The sequence below is a fragment of the Pseudophryne corroboree genome, chromosome 5 (genome assembly GCF_028390025.1).
Source record: "Pseudophryne corroboree isolate aPseCor3 chromosome 5, aPseCor3.hap2, whole genome shotgun sequence".
In the NCBI taxonomy this organism is placed as follows: Eukaryota; Metazoa; Chordata; class Amphibia; order Anura; family Myobatrachidae; genus Pseudophryne; species Pseudophryne corroboree.
This window is the reverse complement of record NC_086448.1, coordinates 695653544-695671921: the sequence shown is the minus strand read 5'-3', so window position 1 is coordinate 695671921 and position 18378 is coordinate 695653544. Positions and strand designations below refer to the sequence as shown.

Sequence of the window (18378 nt, the reverse complement as noted above, 5' to 3'; positions counted from 1 at the left end):
CCACATAAAATACACTTTTTTGGCAGATCAGACCCTCTTTAAATTAGATTCTCTGCAGGAGCAGATAATTCCATTGCAACAGCACTTCGAACCTTTCGCAGCTGATTGGATTGACCCCTTAGAATGTACTTGATAAATGCTACCTCAAAGCTAACTGATTGCTTTGGTCAACTTCTCCACTTGTTCACTCTTTACACTGCGGCTTCCTGATTGGGTCTGTTCTCCTTCTCCTCACACTACGACCCTGCCCTGTCATATGTAGCTCTGCTGTGGCTTACACGGTCACAAGTTCAGCACATTCATCTCCTGTAATACTCTGTGCTGTTGTGAACATCTTGCTGATCTTATGGACTATAGGTTGTCATGCTCACTTCAAAACATATAGTGAAAGTGCACTGTCTCTATGAAATACTATCGACTACATGCTGCAGTATACACAACAGACCTGTCCATGAATACAGTCCCCAGTCCTCACAAACTCAGGTTCTGGAAATTATATCTCAGTGAGATAACAACTAATCACATTCATATAAATGGAGTGCTCCTACTTTGATATTTTAAATGCATGTTTTTATTTTATTTTTTTATGTTTAGTTTCTATTAATAAGTATTAATATTGTTTTTGTACATGTAGAATGTTTCGTGAAGCCAACTTACGGCATCAGCATCCATTATTCATCTCATAGCATCAAGGAGTCTCTATTTCTCTTTATAATTAATATGTTATATTATGTAACTGTTATATACTGTATAACGTACCCTGGTTGCGTCATCGTATTTATATTGTGTGTTCCAGACTCAGGCGGGAGAGTTCCTCGGAGACAATGATAAGTTTAACAAAGAAGTAATGTATGCCTATGTGGACCAACATGACTTTTTGGGGAAGGACTTTGTGTCTGCTCTCCGGTTGTTCTTAGAAGGATTCCGCCTTCCTGGTGAAGCCCAAAAAATTGACCGTTTAATGGAAAAGTTTGCTGCGCGATACTTAGAGTGCAATCAGGGGTATGTTACACTGCAGTCTTGTCTCATCATTAGAACTATCGAGTACTAATTATACTATCTAAGGATTGTGGTACAAGGCAGCCCTCACATGAGATGAATGAAATCACTCATCTTCTGCGACATGATTCTTCACAGTCACATCTTCCAAGCTGAGTCATTCTCCTGTGCAGAGAGGAGTTCTAACCCTTCACACAGTATTGGGCAATTACAGGAGCAATTTATGTCTTTTTAAGATGAAAAAGGCAATGTTCAAATGCTGCTGAGAGATACCTCATAGTATAAGATGTGCCAGTCGAAGGAGGAATTCTTAGCACAGAAATTTATACTGGTAACAATTACAGGGGAAATGCCCACTGGTAGCAATGTGAACTTGTTTAAAAGCACAATCCATTGTATTCAGAGGAATGTTGACATTTAAGCCATACAATAGTCACCCGGCAGCATCTTTTATGAGGATACAATATTCCATATACAGTTCATATAGTAGTATTTTATGTAGTCATTTGCTTGTGTGTAAATTATTGCATCATGTATTTAAAAAGTCCTTTGTTTCTTGCTATAACCCTATATAAGCAAAATATAGATTAAAGCCCCAGCTTTAGGACTACAGTGATTTGAAGATCGCATCATATGTTTGTGGAACTAATTGTTACAATAAGAACGTTAAAATGCCTCCCTCATTTGTACACAGAGGAGGGAGCCATCTTGTGGGCGGAGCCAATATTTGAATCCAACCTATCAGGATCGTTAAGATTTACCTCACCGAGATGCAGTGTTATGCAGTGATAAGTAACATTCATAGATTAGTAAGGAAATATTTATGTATTCGGCCTAATGAATACCAGAACACATTAACTCAGCCTAATAAATACAAGAACACATTAACAAGCCTCTTTATATTGATGCGCTGTCAAAATCATGGTTAAATGAAAATCATTGCAAATAAAGAAATGTAGGTTACAGATCTGTTTTAATTTTATGATAATTAACTTTCATTTAGAGTAAATCTATGCATGTTCTTTTAATCTTCATTATGTTGTTATATTTCAGACAAACCTTGTTTGCTAGTGCAGACACCGCTTATGTTTTGGCATATTCCATTATCATGTTAACAACCGATCTTCACAGCCCTCAGGTACGTTAGCTAATTATGTTGTGTTACTTGTGTGCCGTAGTGTTAGTACAGAATGGAAATGTATGAGGAATAGACTAATATTTATTTGCCCCAACTGCGTAAATTATGTTTTAAGTCTGCTGCAATGTATGCAGTGTTGGTATACTCAATTAGTAAATTATAATAAAAATAATAAAAAAGAAAACTGGTATATTTTTATAATTCTGTAATGTATGAAAAGAGCTGAACTCACAGTGGGGCGTGTTTCCTGTCCAAGATGCGATAACTAATATCGGCCAAGATGCAATTGTTTTTTTGTTTTTTTTAATGCCTTCTGCAGATGTTACTAAATAAACGGATTGTACAGTTATATGGATTACTGAGCTTGCGTAGTTTAGCTTTGTTAGAGAATAACATCTTACAGCTTTTATTTTTGTAACATAGGTGAAGAACAAAATGACAAAAGAACAGTATATCAAAATGAACAGAGGTATTAATGACAGCAAGGATCTCCCTGAAGAGTATCTCTCCGCTATCTACAATGAAATTGCCGGGAAGAAAATTTCCATGAAGGAGACAAAGGAGCTAGCCATCCCCACAAAATCGTCCAAACCAAGTGAGTGGAGAAAACTTGTCCCTGTGAATATGTGGCTATAACATCCTGTTCCTTAAATCTCTAAACCTCTATTGGTGGTGTCCTGTAATGCTATAGAAATGTTTGTGTGGGTTGTGGCTGAAATGCCGGCGGTTATGATGCCGGCTGTCCATATACCGATCGTTGCATCCTGATTGTAAGTATCCCAACAGGGATCGGGAAACAATTCTAACTAACCCCCTAACCCTAACCCTCCCTTCCCGCAGCCTATTCCTAACCCCCCTACTCAATACCGGGGTTGGTATTTTGACAGCCTGGATCCAGACTGGATCCCGTTACTGCAAGACTGAAGGATAGATCTGGAATTTTTTCTTTTCTAAGCACAATAATTATAGTAATTGTGTTAGTGTTTGCTTACGGAGACACTGTCAGATGTATGCTTTGTAGATACATAGAGCCATTGCAGTATGTTTGGTATAATCCTGTAGCTGGCTCCATCTGGGACAAGGACATGTAACACAGATAAGTAGAGAAGCAGAAGATAGTGAATAATGGCTGATTGTAATTTAAAAATGAGATGTTAAATCTAATCTACAAGCTGATCCAGTGTGAAACGCAGGTTGTAACATGACACAGCGGAAAATGTGTCAGGTTGTATGCACTATCCTTATATGGTTAATTACAAGCTATAATTGTAGGTTATTAAATGTTTCCCTGTTCTTTTTCTCTGTACACCAGCAAACGAGTCCCGTACATGGAAAAAATGACTCTCTCAAGAAGCATAACCTCATCTTTAATATTCTTAGTTCTAACATGGAAAGATTTACTTAGATTTAGTTATATGTTTATGAGTGTTACTAAGGATTCCGTATGCGTGACTGGCGGACGGGATGCTGGCGGTCACAATACCGACGCCGTCATCCCAAACTTTTAAACTAGACTCTGGCGAGGTAAGTATGCTACCTGCTAATCCTTCCTTCCCACAGCCTAACCCTAACCTCCCCCCTGAGTGCTTAACCACCCCCTGGTGGTGCCCAACCCTAACCCCCCCTCCCCTCAGCCTAACCCTACATACCAACCCCCTCCCTTCGCCCCGCAGCCTAACTCTATCCCCCTTCCTCGGGTGGCATCTAAACCTAACCCCCCGGCCCTATCCGTAACCCGTCTGCTATACTTATGGTTGAGATTCCGGCATCAGTCCCCTGACCCTGTTGGGATTCCGGCATCGGCATTCTGATGTGTGTTGGAATTCCGGCATCTGTATTCCAACTGCCGGGAACCCAACAGCTGGTGTCTTAAACGCATCCCATTACTAATTGCTAGGTCGCATTATGGTGCTGAATTAGTTCTTTGAACCTTAAAGTGCATGGGTCTTCGACCTGTGGCCCTCCAGCTGCTTTGGAACTACACATCCCAGCATGCCCTGCCGCAGTTTTGTATTAGGCATGCTAAAACTGAAGCAGGGCATGCTGGGATTTGTAGTGCTATAGAGTGTTATTTGTCTTATAGAAAGTGTAAAGGTAAAATACAATTTCACATTGATTTCCTACTACAACTTTTGCGAAAAGTAAAATATAAAGGATTCTTGATTCGTGTTCACAAATATCAGAAGCCTTAGTCTAGCGCTAACATTGGCTGCGGAGATGTACAGCACGCTAACATAGCAAAGCATAATATGCTTAGTGACATCACCAGTAATGCCAACCAAAATGTGCTATTTTTTTTATTTTTTATCCTTTAATTATCATGGAGACAAATGGGCAAATTCTGTGACCATATTATTATTCTTCCAGGGTACAGTACAGCATTACAAGCAGCAGTAATAGTAGATATCCACAGGGGTTCACTATGGTATGCCGGCGGTCGGGCTCCCGGCGACCAGCATATCGGCGCCGGGAGCCTGACCATCGGCTTACCGACAGTGTGGCGAGCGCAAATGAGCCCCTTGCGGGCTCGCTGTGCTCGCCACGCTACGGTCACGGTGGCACGCTATTTTATTCTCCCTCCAGGGGGGTCGTGGACCCCCACGAGGGAGAATAAGTGTTGGTATGCCGGCTGTCGGGATCCCGGCGCCAGTATACTGTGCGCCGGGATCCCGTCAGTCAGCATACTGAAGACCACCCATCCACAGTGGTGTGACAGGAAGTGTGATGTGAGAACATTGGGTTCCTGTAGAAGTTTTATGATGTACACAGAATGCACCCACACACCTGGCATGAGACACTTTCTTAGGCAATCCTTTAGATATCTGAGCTTTTAGTGCCCTAGCCTTCCTATGTCCATTATAACACAAAGTAGTGAAGCCGGTGCCCTGCACAGTAATATATACAGGGTTGCTATAAAACAAATAGACACTCAACATTTTATACAAAACGCTGAAAGTGTTTGTCTTTTATAGTAACACTAATGCCCTTATTTATCAATGAGTGATACATTTCACTGTGACATGGAAGTTAGGAGCTGATTGGCTGGTGCAATTTATTACTCACAGGGAAATTTATCACTCATTGATAAATAAGGGCATAAATATTATATGACTATCTGAAAGTGATGGGGCATATGGCCGCTGGACATGTTCCATTTTAGTAACATGGGTGACATGGGCTGAGTATGGCATTGATTACTGTGTGCTTACTATTCAGTAATGATCTTATTTTCTAATCTGAACATATTGTCAGAGATTGTTTGTAACCTCTGTCCTCTCAATGACTGCTACAGGTGTGGCTAGTGAGAAGCAGAGGAGGTTGTTGTACAACTTAGAGATGGAGCAGATGGCGAAGACAGCGAAGGCTCTGATGGAGGCAGTAAGTCACGTCCAGGCCCCATTCACCAGTGCCACTCATCTGGAGCATGTGAGGCCAATGTTTAAGGTGAGCTGTATTCCCTGGCAGTGCCTGTGTCACTGGGTGTCCATCCCCACAGAGATCATAGACATTGGGAACCTTCCGGTTCTGTTCTTTGTAGTGGATACACTACACACACATTCCTTATGGGGATTAGTTGAATAAATCCTTTCCTGTATATGTGTGTGTATGGCGCAGTTGCTTACAGTATGTTATATACAGACATGCTATTTTAGCACTAAAATGTGACTCATAATAAAAAGGAATTTCCAGCTAAGAACGTGTTGTCCATCTTTATGTGGTGTAATGCGCCACATGTGGCTGATATATGTTCCGTTGTTCTGCAGTTGGCCTGGACCCCGTTCCTTGCAGCGTTCAGTGTGGGGTTACAGGACTGTGATGATACAGATGTCGCCTCTCTCTGTTTGGAGGGAATTCGCTGTGCGATAAGGATTGCATGTATCTTCAGTATCCAGGTAAATATCTCCATTGTGATCTTCAGTGTGTCTGGTGCCCGTCAGGGCATTCTAGGGCAGAGGCATTTCTCCGTAGGCATTGGACTGTTCCCATATGTTTCACTGGCTACATAGGAGTGAATAATAATATCCATGGTACATAAGAATGGTTCATATTTGAGAGACAAAGCCCAGACCTCAACCGCAGTGAACACTTGGGATGAATTGGCGGAAGACTGACTGCAAGCCCGGCCTCATCCGCCAGCATCAGTGCCTGACCTAACTAGTGCTCTTTAGCTGAATGGATGTAGAACCCTGAAGCCAGATTATAAGAAGGTTAGGGTCAGGCTGCGGGTAAGGAGGGTTACAGTTGGGTGTTAGGGGTAGCATAGTTATGTTACCTAGTAGGTATCGGGATCCTGAGTGTTGGAAAGCCGCTGTCTGTATTCTGACTGCTGGCATCCCAAGCTCTGAATCCCGATAACCATCTCTTAAAAAGATCAAAACAAAAACAATTGTTATCAATATTGTGTGCTGTTGAAATTCTGCTTGTATTTCACTTGCTATAATCTCTGCATACGTGATATACTACATGATGATAATCCTCTGATCTGGGTGTTGTCTTTTCTTGGCATAGAGACACACGTGTTAGTACCTTTTTTTTTTAAACATTGCGTACACTGTAAGACTGTATACATGAAGCCAGTTTTCACCTGCCCCTGGTGCATATTATGTTCCACATCTCAATCATAGGTTTAATTTTCACGTTTTCAGACCTATACATGCGTATAATCTACATTGAATACTTGTTTATTGGCAGGAAGTCCTCCATAGGACAATATCTAGTGACAGAGCCATTCTTCGTCATCGCGCTTAACATGAAGCAGTGCACCATGGGCTTGAGACCACTATATATACTCGGCCTACGTCCATGATGTCCTTCTGCTGTCAGTGTAACATAGTGAGGGGGAAACATGGTACGAGTCCCATGGGGTACAACCGTTTCTATGCAAATACTTGACCATTCAATTACTTGTAGCATATAAAGAAAAACAAACTTTAAACATGGAAGAAACATTAAATGAAGCATGTTCACATAAATAGACATTAAAAATCCACATTAAAAATGAACTTCATCTTTTGACATCCTGGAGCGCCGTATATGAATATAACACACGCCATCCAGTCAGGTTTCCTATGAGGGAATTGAGTCATGCGTTCAGATTCAGGCATGAGTATCTTGGGAACTATCGCTGCAATGCAGAAACTCGGGGGGGGGGGGGACACATTTTACTTGCAAGTCAGTTATGTAACTGATAAAATTTTATGGTGTTTAATATAAAAATTAAAAAGTATTTTCTCATTATAGAGCAGCCTCTTCAAGGTGGTAATATTTACTTGTTATCACTTTGCACTGATAACGGTCTGCAATGCTCAGGTACAATGGAATGTAATTTGTACAATGTAATTATTGGCACTGCGCTCCAGTAATCATTTTCCTTTGTCCCCGGGGCACATCTATCTCACCTTGCAGCTCTCCCTTCCTATCAGTTTCCTCGGTGCAATGTTATTAGTCAGTGTTTAATACCTCTGCGTTTCTCCAAGAACAGTGATCATTCTGTGATCCGCATATAAAGTGAGACACTTACAGTACATTTTTATCTGTTACTTCTTATGGCTATGTTTTTCATTAACCTGCCTTTAAACTGATTTATTCTTGTCTAATACAGCCGATAGTTATATTCCTTAAAGCAAACATTCCCAAGCTCTCTCCTCAAAGCTCTCTAACTGTCCAGGTCTTAAGGATAACCATGCTTGAGCACAGGTGACGTAATTAGTACCTCAGTCAATATGGTTTAACCAACTGTGATCAACCATGGATATCCTTAAAACTTGGACTGTAATGGTGCCTTGAGGATTTAGCGGCAGATGTTCTAAGCCATGGAAATACAAAGTACCAACCAATGAGCTCCTATCTTTCATCTTTCAAACAGCCTGTAATGTGGTAGGTAGGAGCTGATTGGTTGGTGCTCTATATTTCTCCATTGCTTAGAACATCTGCCCCTGAGTTTGGGAACCTTAAAGGGGTTCGCTGCTTGCAGTAGGATTGTTGAGTATGTTTTATATTGTAAGAAGTTTATGCTAGATCACTCATGCACTTTTATCTGGAATTTTGTAGCCAGTTGAGATTTATGCCGCTGTCAGTATCCTGACCATCGGGATTGTGACTGCAAATGGAAAAATGCACAAAAATATGCCCGGCATTTGTAAACACGCTAAAGACTAGGCGCGACTAGAAGAGCTATTTAACATGGCTGCAGCAATGATGTAGGACAGAGGTTCTCAAACTCTGTCCTCGGGGGCACACACAGTGCATGTTTTGCAGGTAACCCAGCAGGTGCACAGGTGTATTAATTACTCACTGACACATTTTAAAAGGTCCACAGGTGGAGCTAATTATTTCACTTGCGATTCTGTGAGGAGACCTGCAAAACATGCACTGTGTGTGCCCCCGAGGACCGAGTTTGAGAACCTCTGATGTAGGAGGACACATCTGCACCTGGCTTATTTTCATTTCTGTACTGTTTTCTGCTACCAGTGCTAATAAAGATTCTAAACAAAAGACTAACAATGGCTTCCTTTGGACGGTACGAGTCCACTTCCTTGTAACATGCCAAAAGTTGCCTTTCCCAGTTCATAAATATTAATAATATCTAGTCTACCCAATTTTATAAAAGTAAAACATCATTTCTTTCATTTGGGATATGTAAGATAAATGGTGCAATTATCTTTTTGGCCATCTCAGAGCCACAATGATAGGAAGCCATTAAGAAATTGTCAAGAAAAAACTATTTTCGGTCCAGTTCTATTTTAGATCTCATTTAAAGCTGTTACCCCAGGGCATGTACAGAATATGACTTGAACTAAATGATTTTAAAGGTGTGTGACTTAACATACTCTTGAGGTTCCATAGAAATAGCATTAATGAGCACACGGCTCAAGAAAAGAGGAATAGAGGCAGTGTTGGATTGGGGCATGAAGGGCTCACGTGGGAAATGCAGTGGTAGGGGCCTATTGAAGGGTGGTGGTGGTGGTAAGCTGAAGAGGTGTGACCAGCTGATAGAAGGTGTGTCAGAGAACATTGCAATGTTCGCCATAATAAACAGAACATTGCATTAACCGCCATATAATGCAGAGCAACGCGGTGACTGCCATGTAATATAGGAAGTGTCTATTCAATGGAGCCCTAATTTTTCAGACAAGTCGGGAATTCCAACTTGTCGGAAAGCACGTGGATCGGTGGAAAAGTCGCCGATCCACGTGCTTCTGTCAGAAACACGGCCAAATTCGACAGTTTTTGGCCCCTTTTACAACAATGTCATTCCGACTTTATAAACTGTCGAGAATGGCCAAATCTGACTTGAATAGTGCTTTGTCGGATCCTTAAAATACAGGGAGAGCTGCAGTGCCTGCCATATTATACAGTGTGTCACAGTGATTGCCATACAATATAGTAAACATTGCAGTAACAGCCATGTAATGCAGTGAGCATTGCAGTGACTGATAAATAATACAGAGAGCAACACAGTGACAACTATATAATAGCATTACAGTGACCACCATATAATATAGACAGTGTCTCATTGACCGCCATATAATACAGAGAGCAATGCAGTGACCACTGTATAATGCAGAGTGCATCACATTATATAACACAGATAATATTAATATACCCCTCCACACATGTTAATACACCCTTCTCCCCACCAGACAGTATTAAAATAAACACCAAAACCCCCAGAAAAAAACAAATACACGCCTCCCCACTGTATAAATATGACATTCCTCTAGATAACAGTAAAACATTTTTATACCTCCACTGGCACTTACAGTACCTGTCCAGAGAGAGGATCTGTCTGGTCCCCTATGGAGCTCCAGAGTGTACTGCATCTGCAATGTTCTGTGACAGGAGGAATACAGAAACAGGCTAAGAGGAAAGGGCAGGGGTGGTAGGGAGTAGCAGAATAGACAGACTGCCTGGAAGAGAAGAGAGAGCAGGATCTCTGGGTGTCTGTAAAGAGGACTCGGTGACTCAGGCAGTAAGGGGAAGGGGGGTATTTGGCCATAACAGCTCAGGAGCTGGCAGCTAGTTCTTTGGGTTAGGAGCCAGCTGCTAGCAGTTACTCAAGTCACCAGCAGGACTTATGACACATCCAGAGCAGGCTTTACAGCGCAGCCCCCTCCGATCGTGTCCGTTAACCCCCTTCCCCTCACAGAAAAGGGTGGAACCTTGAAGCACTAGGGCCCACAGGGGAGGTACCTAACACCCAGGCCCCCCCAGCCCAACTCTGAATAGACTTAATGTTTGATATTGAATGTGAGGGAATGGAGCCTGGGAACTGGAAACTGAAACAATAGTAAGAAGCAAATGATCCCCCTAATAATCCTCAGCTATGATTGAAGATGCTGGTTCCTGCATTTCATATTTCTTTTAGTCATGAATTTCCTTAGGTCTTAATGCACAGGAAAACCTTTTAAGCATTACAGAGATGAAGGTGATACCAGTTTCTCTGCAAACAGGTATTTTTTTTATTTGCGTATTTCCTAGAAATAAAAAAGGATACCTCTTTCATTTTGTAATAGACTTGAAAGAACGCAACAAATTTCTGCCCACCAAATAGTTCAACATTTATTCACCATCTTTTGAGATCATGGATGTTTCTCTTTAGTCTTGCTCTACAAATGGCTCATTTCCATTTCTGTGCTATATTTTGGTCTGAGCCTTCATCAAAGTGATATTCTTCGGGTGGTCTTCTGTTTGCCGGCGGTCGGGCTCCCGGCGCTCAGTATACCGGCGCCGGGAGCCCGACAGCCGGCATACCGACACTTATTTTCCCTCGTGGGGGTCCACGACCCCCATAGAGGGAGAATAAAATAGTGTGGCGCGCGTAGCGCGCCACCGTGCCCGCAAGGGGCTCATTTGCGCTCGCCAAGCTGTCGGTAAGCCGGCGGTCGGGCTCCCGGCGCCCCTCTTCGGGTGGTCTTCTGTTTGCCGGCGGTCGGGCTCCCGGCGCTCAGTATACCGGCGCCGGGAGCCCGACAGCCGGCATACCGACACTTATTTTCCCTCGTGGGGGTCCACGACCCCCATAGAGGGAGAATAAAATAGTGTGGCGCGCGTAGCGCGCCACCGTGCCCGTAGCGTGGCGAGCGCAGCGAGCCCGCAAGGGGCTCATTTGCGCTCGCCAAGCTGTCGGTAAGCCGGCGGTCGGGCTCCCGGCGCCGGGATGCTGGTCGCCGGGAGCCCGACCGCCGGCCAGCCGTAGTGAACCCTCTTTCTTCTATGACCCTGCTATTGCATCTCTGGTGAATCATGAGTGTCTCGATTTTTGGACTGTAGCTTGGTGAAGGCCCAGAGACTTGAGCTAGCAGATCTCCATCTTCACCAGACCATACAGCTTCTAGAAGGTCACATGTATCGTCAGTTTAGATATGTTAGATGTTGTTTTTTCCCCTGGTCTGCTTCCCAATAAATTACATTGAAATTGGTGTTTTCACCATATTTCCAGGCTGTCTCGTGTTCCGAAATGATTAATTTTCTTCATCAGTTGCAGGGTTACTTGAAGACCTTTTGCTTGGCAGTGCTGCAGATCATGATTATAGACAGCAGTCTACCATGTTGGGGAGTGGTCTATTTGCAATATTGCAGGGGCTTGGTTTTGCTGTGTCCTTAGAATTTTCTTTTGGATGCCTTACTCCTGCTTGAAATAAAGTGTGACTTTTTTCCACAAAAGGGGCCTTTTCTGAACCATCCCAAAATATGTAGAGCAGGGCCCCCGCCTTTCAGCAGTAGTAACAACAGAGACAAAACCTCTGGATATAGTTTGGAAATCAGATTGATAACTAGGTACCAACAGAGATGTTCACGGCACAGACATCATACATAATAAACTCATTCCACCTATATGGGCTATTTAATTTAACATTTATTGATTAAGGTTATATCTAAGGTGGAGTGTGACTGTATGGGGAAATAAAATATAGGAGTAGGGTATGAAAAACTGGGACCATATGAAGGGGGTGACTCATGGACTGATGAAGGAAATGAATCCTGTCCAAATAAGTACAATTAGGGAGTTTTGAGGCTTCTTGTATTTGGAAACCACTGTATTTAGCCAAACCTAGCTAAGGTGAGTAATGGGTTTCCACCCTCATGGGGCAGATGTATTAAGCCTGGAGAAGTGATAAAGCAGTGATAAGTGCAAGGTGATAACGCATCAGCCAATCAGCTCCAATATATAAATTGACAGGATTGGCTGGTGCGTTTTCACCTTGCACTTATCACTGCTTTATCACTTCTCCAGGATTAATACATCTGCCCTTTGAACCAGATCTTGCTTATACAGTAACCATATGAATGGGAGGGCGGTAGTGGCTGTTTCTGGCAGTTTCATTGTGAAATAAGCAAGAAATCATCCATCCTCCCTGTTTCAGTGATTAGTCAGACTATTGAAGATAATGCAGACATAGCAAGAAAAGGCAACTTTCTAGTTAGTGCCTTAAATACAGCGGAAAATGAATTTCTCAGACTGTTACAAAAATACATTCTGGCAATATTTATTTGAAATGGTCTATTACTGATAAACATTCTCCATGTAGAACAGAGTTATGCAAAAGAAATAAATCTGTATTTCCATTTCTCTATATATATGTAAATTATATGTTGTAGATATGAAAATTCTATGATGATGTTTATTTTGTTGAAACGGTTATAGAATATCATAAGTCACTGCTGTAGATGCAAATTCTGTGAGTCACACAGTTATGTTTCTGTTTGCACAAATTGGAGCTTTTTATTATGTGGTTGGAGCCTTCATAGCTGCCCTGGCTGTGCCAATAGGAAATGTGACCGCTTATTTTAGTACACAGGGTAAGAGTCATTTGTAGTGACAGCTTTTTGGTTAACGATACACAATGTACAATATAAGGCATTTATTCCATCTATGCTCCATAGGTAAAATAGTTATACATGGCCTCAGTTATGGAGGCTACCAGTCATCTTTCATGTGTATCGCCTATACAGATGATTCTAAGGGGGGTATTCAAATGTTTTAAATGTCAGTTGGGTGTCTGTTTTTTCCTATCTAATAGACAGGAAAAAACAGACACCCAACAGACTTTTCAAACAATTGAATATCCCCCTAAGTGTGTGCTGTGCCTCCTGATTTATTCTTGGGCTAGAAGGTGATATGTAAGTCTAGTCCTTGGCCACCATAAATACACCCGTTATTACCATACGTTATATACTAACAGTTATTGTGCTTTATCATGTAGTGTCCTTGGCTTTCTCATATTGTATGTTGTGTATTTCTGTATTACAGTCATAGCCTTTTTCTGTGTTTTAGCTTGAAAGAGATGCCTATGTCCAGGCTCTGGCGAGGTTTACATTATTAACTGTGAGTTCTGGAATTACGGAGATGAAACAGAAGAATATAGATACCATCAAAACTCTCATCACCGTGGCTCACACAGATGGAAACTACTTGGGAAGCTCTTGGCATGAGGTACCTGGTCCTCTTTCATGTGTGGATGTTGTAACAAGGACAAAAACTATGCCGTCAGTATTTACTAGACATGTGTGACATCCATTGTGAACTATATACCGGTTGTACTGTATGGGCATTAGTCGTAGTGTGCCATCCATTGTGTACACAGGGTGCACTGTATGTAGTCATAGAGTGCCATCCATTGTATATACAGGGTGCACTGTATGTGTATTTGTCATAGTGTGCCATCCATTGTGTATACAGGGTGCACTCTATGTGTATTTGTCATAGTGTGCCATCCATTGTGTATACAGGGTGCACTGTATGTGTATTTGTCATAGTGTGCCATCCATTGTGTATGCAGGGTGCACTGTATGTGTATTTGTCATAGTGTGCCATCCAATGTGTATACAGGTTGCACTGTATGTGTATTTGTCATAGTGTGCCATCCATTGTGTATACAGGGTGCACTGTATGTAGTCATAGTGTGCCATCCATTGTGTATACAGGGTGCACTGTATGTAGTCATAGTATGCCATTCATTGTGTATACAGGGTGCGCTGTATGTGCATTAGTCATGGTATATGCAATTGCGGTCGAATTGCCGCAAATGTCGAAAAACTGGACATTTTCGACACACAAAAAAATTCGACAATGCAATACAGTACTTTTCGTCAAAAAAACGGCCGTTTCAGATTCGACTTTTTGAAATTCGACAGTTGTCAAATTCGACATGTCTGCAATGGTAAAAATGCGGCTTTTCGACAAAAGTATATTCAATTGAAGAATGTCGATTCGACAACAGTGCTTTTCGACAGTCAATTTCAGTCCGCCTCATTTTGGTGGCAGAATCTAATAAAAAATTTAAAAAGCATGGTTTTTTTGTGTGTTGTCTTTGTTGCTAATAGCATATCTATTTATATTAGAAGGGATTATCTACTTGGTTTGTCTATTAGGAGCCACAAGTATTATTTATATATTTTTTTAAAAGAATATTTTTATTTTTTTTACTGACTAAAATAATATGGAGAGATCAGAGCATGTTTTTCAGTGGGAAGGGGTGGGAATGGGTTAAAAATCAAGAAAAAAAATGCGTGGGGTCCCCCCTCCTAAGCATTTCTAGCCTCGGGCTCTTTGAGCCGGTCCTGGTTGTAAAAATACGGGGGGGAAATTGACAGGGGATCCCCCGTATTTTTAGAACCAGCACCGGGCTCTGCGTCCGGTCCTGGTGCAAAAAATACGGGGGACAAGACGTAGGGGTCCCCCGTATTTTTAACACCAGCATCGGGCTCCACTAACTGGAGAGATAATGCCACAGCCGGGGGACACTTTTATACCGGTCCCTGCGGCCGTGGCATGAAATCCCCAACTAGTCACCCCTGGGCGGGGTACCCTGGAGGAGTGGGGACCCCTTAAATCAAGGGGTCCCCCCCTCCAGCCACCCAAGGGCCAGGGGTGAAGCTCGAGGCTGTCCCCCCCCTTCCCCCCAACCAAGGGCTGCGGATGGGGGGCTGATAGCCTTGTGTCAAATAAAATAATATTGTTTTTTTGTAGCAGAACTACAAGTCCCAGCAAGCCTCCCCCGCAAGCTAGTACTTGGAGAACCACAAGTACCAGCATGCGGGGGGGAAACTGGCCCGCTGGTACCTGTAGTTCTACTGCAAAAAAAATACCCAAATAAAAACAGTACACGCACACCGTGAAAGTAAAACTTTGTTACATACATGCACGCCGACACACACATACTTACCTATGTTGACACGCCGACTCGGTCCACTTCTCCAAGTAGAATCCACGGAGTACATGAAAATAAAATTATACTCCCCAAAATCCAGTGTAGATCTGCCTCTTCTTTTTTGTAATCCACGTACTTGGCAAAAAAATAAAACGCAAAAGCCGGACCACGCACTGAAAGGGGTCCCATGTTTACACATGGGACCCCTTTCCCCGAATGCCGGGACCCCCCGTGACTGCTGTCACAGAGGGTCCCTTCAGCCAATCAGGGAGCACCACGTCGTGGCACTCTCCTGATTGGCTGTGCGCGTCTGAGCTGTCAGACAGCGCATAGCACTATGCTGCTCCATTATCTTCAATGGTGGGAACTTTGTGGTCAGCGGTGAGGTTGCTCGCGGTCACCTCTATATATAGGTATATATAATAAGAATTTACTCACCGGTAATTCTATTTCTCGTAGTCCGTAGTGGATGCTGGGACTCCGTGAGGACCATGGGGAATAGCGGCTCCGCAGGAGACTGGGCACAACTATAAAGAAAGCTTTAGACTACTGGTGTGCACTGGCTCCTCCCACTATGACCCTCCTCCAGACTTCAGTCAGGATACTGTGCCCGAAAGAGCTGACACAATAAGGAAGGATTTTGAATCCCGGGTAAGACTCATACCAGCCACACCAATCACACCGTATAACTCGTGATACAATACCCAGTTAACAGTATGATAACAACTGAGCCTCTCAACAGATGGCTCAACAATAACCCTTTAGTTAAACAATAACTATATACAAGTATTGCAGACAATCCGCACTTGGGATGGGCGCCCAGCATCCACTACGGACTACGAGAAATAGAATTACCGGTGAGTAAATTCTTATTTTCTCTGACGTCCTAAGTGGATGCTGGGACTCCGTAAGGACCATGGGGATTATACCAAAGCTCCCAAACGGGCGGGAGAGTGCGGATGACTCTGCAGCACCGAATGGGCAAACTCTAGGTCCTCCTCAGCCAGGGTGTCAAACTTGTAGAATTTTGCAAATGTGTTTGACCCCGACCAAGTAGCTGCTCGGCAAAGTTGTAGAGCCGAGACCCCTCGGGCAGCCGCCCAAGAAGAGCCCACCTTCCTCGCGGAATGGGCTTTCACTGATTTTGGATGTGGCAGTCCAGCCGCAGAATGTGCAAGCTGAATCGTACTACAGATCCAGCGAGCAATAGTCTGCTTTGAAGCAGGTGCACCCAACTTGTTGGGCGCATACAGGATAAAGAGCGAGTCAGTCTTTCTGACTCCAGCTGTCCTGGAAACATAGATTTTCAGGACCCTGACTACGTCCAACAACTTGGAAGCCTCCAAGTCTTTAGTAGCCGCAGGCACCACGATAGGTTGGTTCAGATGAAAAGCTGATACCACTTTAGGGAGAAACTGGGGACGAGTCCTCAATTCTGCCCTATCCATATGGAAAATCAGATAAGGGCTTTTACATGACAAAGCCGCCAATTCTGATACACGCCTGGCCGAAGCCAAGGCCAACAACATGACCACTTTCCACGTGAGATATTTCAAATCCACGGTTTTTAGTGGCTCAAACCAATGTGACTTTAGGAAATCCAACACCACGTTGAGATCCCAAGGTGCCACTGGAGGCACAAAAGGGGGCTGAATATGCAGCACTCCCTTAACAAAAGTCTTAACTTCAGGTAGTGAAGCCAGTTCTCTCTGGAAGAAAATCGATAGAGCCGAAATCTGGAACTTAATGTAACCCAATTTTAGGCCCATAGTCACCCCTGACTGTAGGAAGTGCAGAAATCGACCTAGCTGAAATTCCTCCGTTGGGGCCTTCCTGGCCTCACACCACGCTACATATGTTCGCCAAATGCGGTGATAATGGTTTGCGGTAACTTCTTTCCTAGCTTTAATCAGCGTAGGAATGACTTCCTCCGGAATGCCCTTTTCCTTCAGGATCCGGTGTTCAACCGCCATGCCGTCAAACGCAGCCGCGGTAAGTCTTGGAACAGACAGGGCCCTTGCTGCAGCAGGTCCTGTCTGAGCGGCAGAGGCCATGGGTCCTCTGAGATCATTTCTTGAAGTTCCGGGTACCAAGCTCTTCTTGGCCAATCCGGAACAATGAGTATAGTTTTTACTCCTCTTCTCCTTATTATCCTCAGTACCTTTGGTATGAGAGGAAGAGGAGGGAACACATAAACCGACCGGTACACCCACGGTGTCACTAGAGCGTCCACAGCTATCGCCTGCGGGTCTCTTGACCTGGCGCAATACTTTTCTAGCTTTTTGTTGAGGCGGGACGCCATCATGTCCACCTGTGGCCTTTCCCAACGGTTTACAATCATTTGAAAGACTTCTGGATGAAGTCCCCACTCTCCCGGGTGGAGGTCGTGCCTGCTGAGGAAGTCTGCTTCCCAGTTGTCCACTCCCGGAATGAACACTGCTGACAGTGCTAACACGTGATTTTCCGCCCATCGGAGAATCCTTGTGGCTTCTGCCATCGCCGTCCTGCTTCTCATGCCGCCCTGTCGGTTTACATGGGCGACCTCCGTGATGTTGTCTGACTGGATCAGTACCGGCTGGTTTTGAAGCAGGGGTTTTGCCTGACTTAGGGCATTGTATATGGCCCTTAGTTCCAGAATAATTATGTGCAGGGAAGTCTCCTGACTTGACCATAGTCCTTGGAAGTTTCTTCCCTGTGTGACTGCCCCCCAGCCTCGAAGGCTGGCATCCGTGGTCACCAGGACCCAGTCCTGTATGCCGAATCTGCGGCCCTCTTGAAGATGAGCACTCTGCAGCCACCACAGCAGAGACACCCTTGTCCTTGGAGACAGGGTTATCAGCCGATGCATCTGAAGATGCGATCCGGACCACTTGTCCAACAGGTCCCACTGAAAAGTTCTTGCATGGAACCTGCCGAATGGAATTGCTTCGTAGGAAGCTACCATCTTTCCCAGGATCCGCGTGCAGTGATGCACCGACACCTGTTTTGGTTTTAGGAGGCCTCTGACTAGAGATGACAGCTCCTTGGCCTTCTCCTCCGGGAGAAACACTTTTTTCTGTTCTGTGTCCAGAACCATCCCCAGGAACA

General features: G+C 43.7%; 1 protein-coding gene across 2 annotated transcripts in view; it reads left to right on the top strand.

The window, feature by feature from the left end:
- ARFGEF1 (ADP ribosylation factor guanine nucleotide exchange factor 1) overlaps positions 1-18378 on the top strand; it is a 331110-nt gene that overhangs the window by 244803 nt on the left and 67929 nt on the right. For both annotated transcript variants that reach the window (XM_063923866.1, XM_063923867.1), the window contains exons 16-21: positions 797-1002; positions 2053-2137; positions 2561-2732; positions 5430-5581; positions 5902-6030; positions 13416-13574. In XM_063923866.1, the coding sequence (XP_063779936.1) occupies positions 797-1002; positions 2053-2137; positions 2561-2732; positions 5430-5581; positions 5902-6030; positions 13416-13574 (903 nt within the window). The remainder of the gene's footprint in view (positions 1-796; positions 1003-2052; positions 2138-2560; positions 2733-5429; positions 5582-5901; positions 6031-13415; positions 13575-18378) is intronic.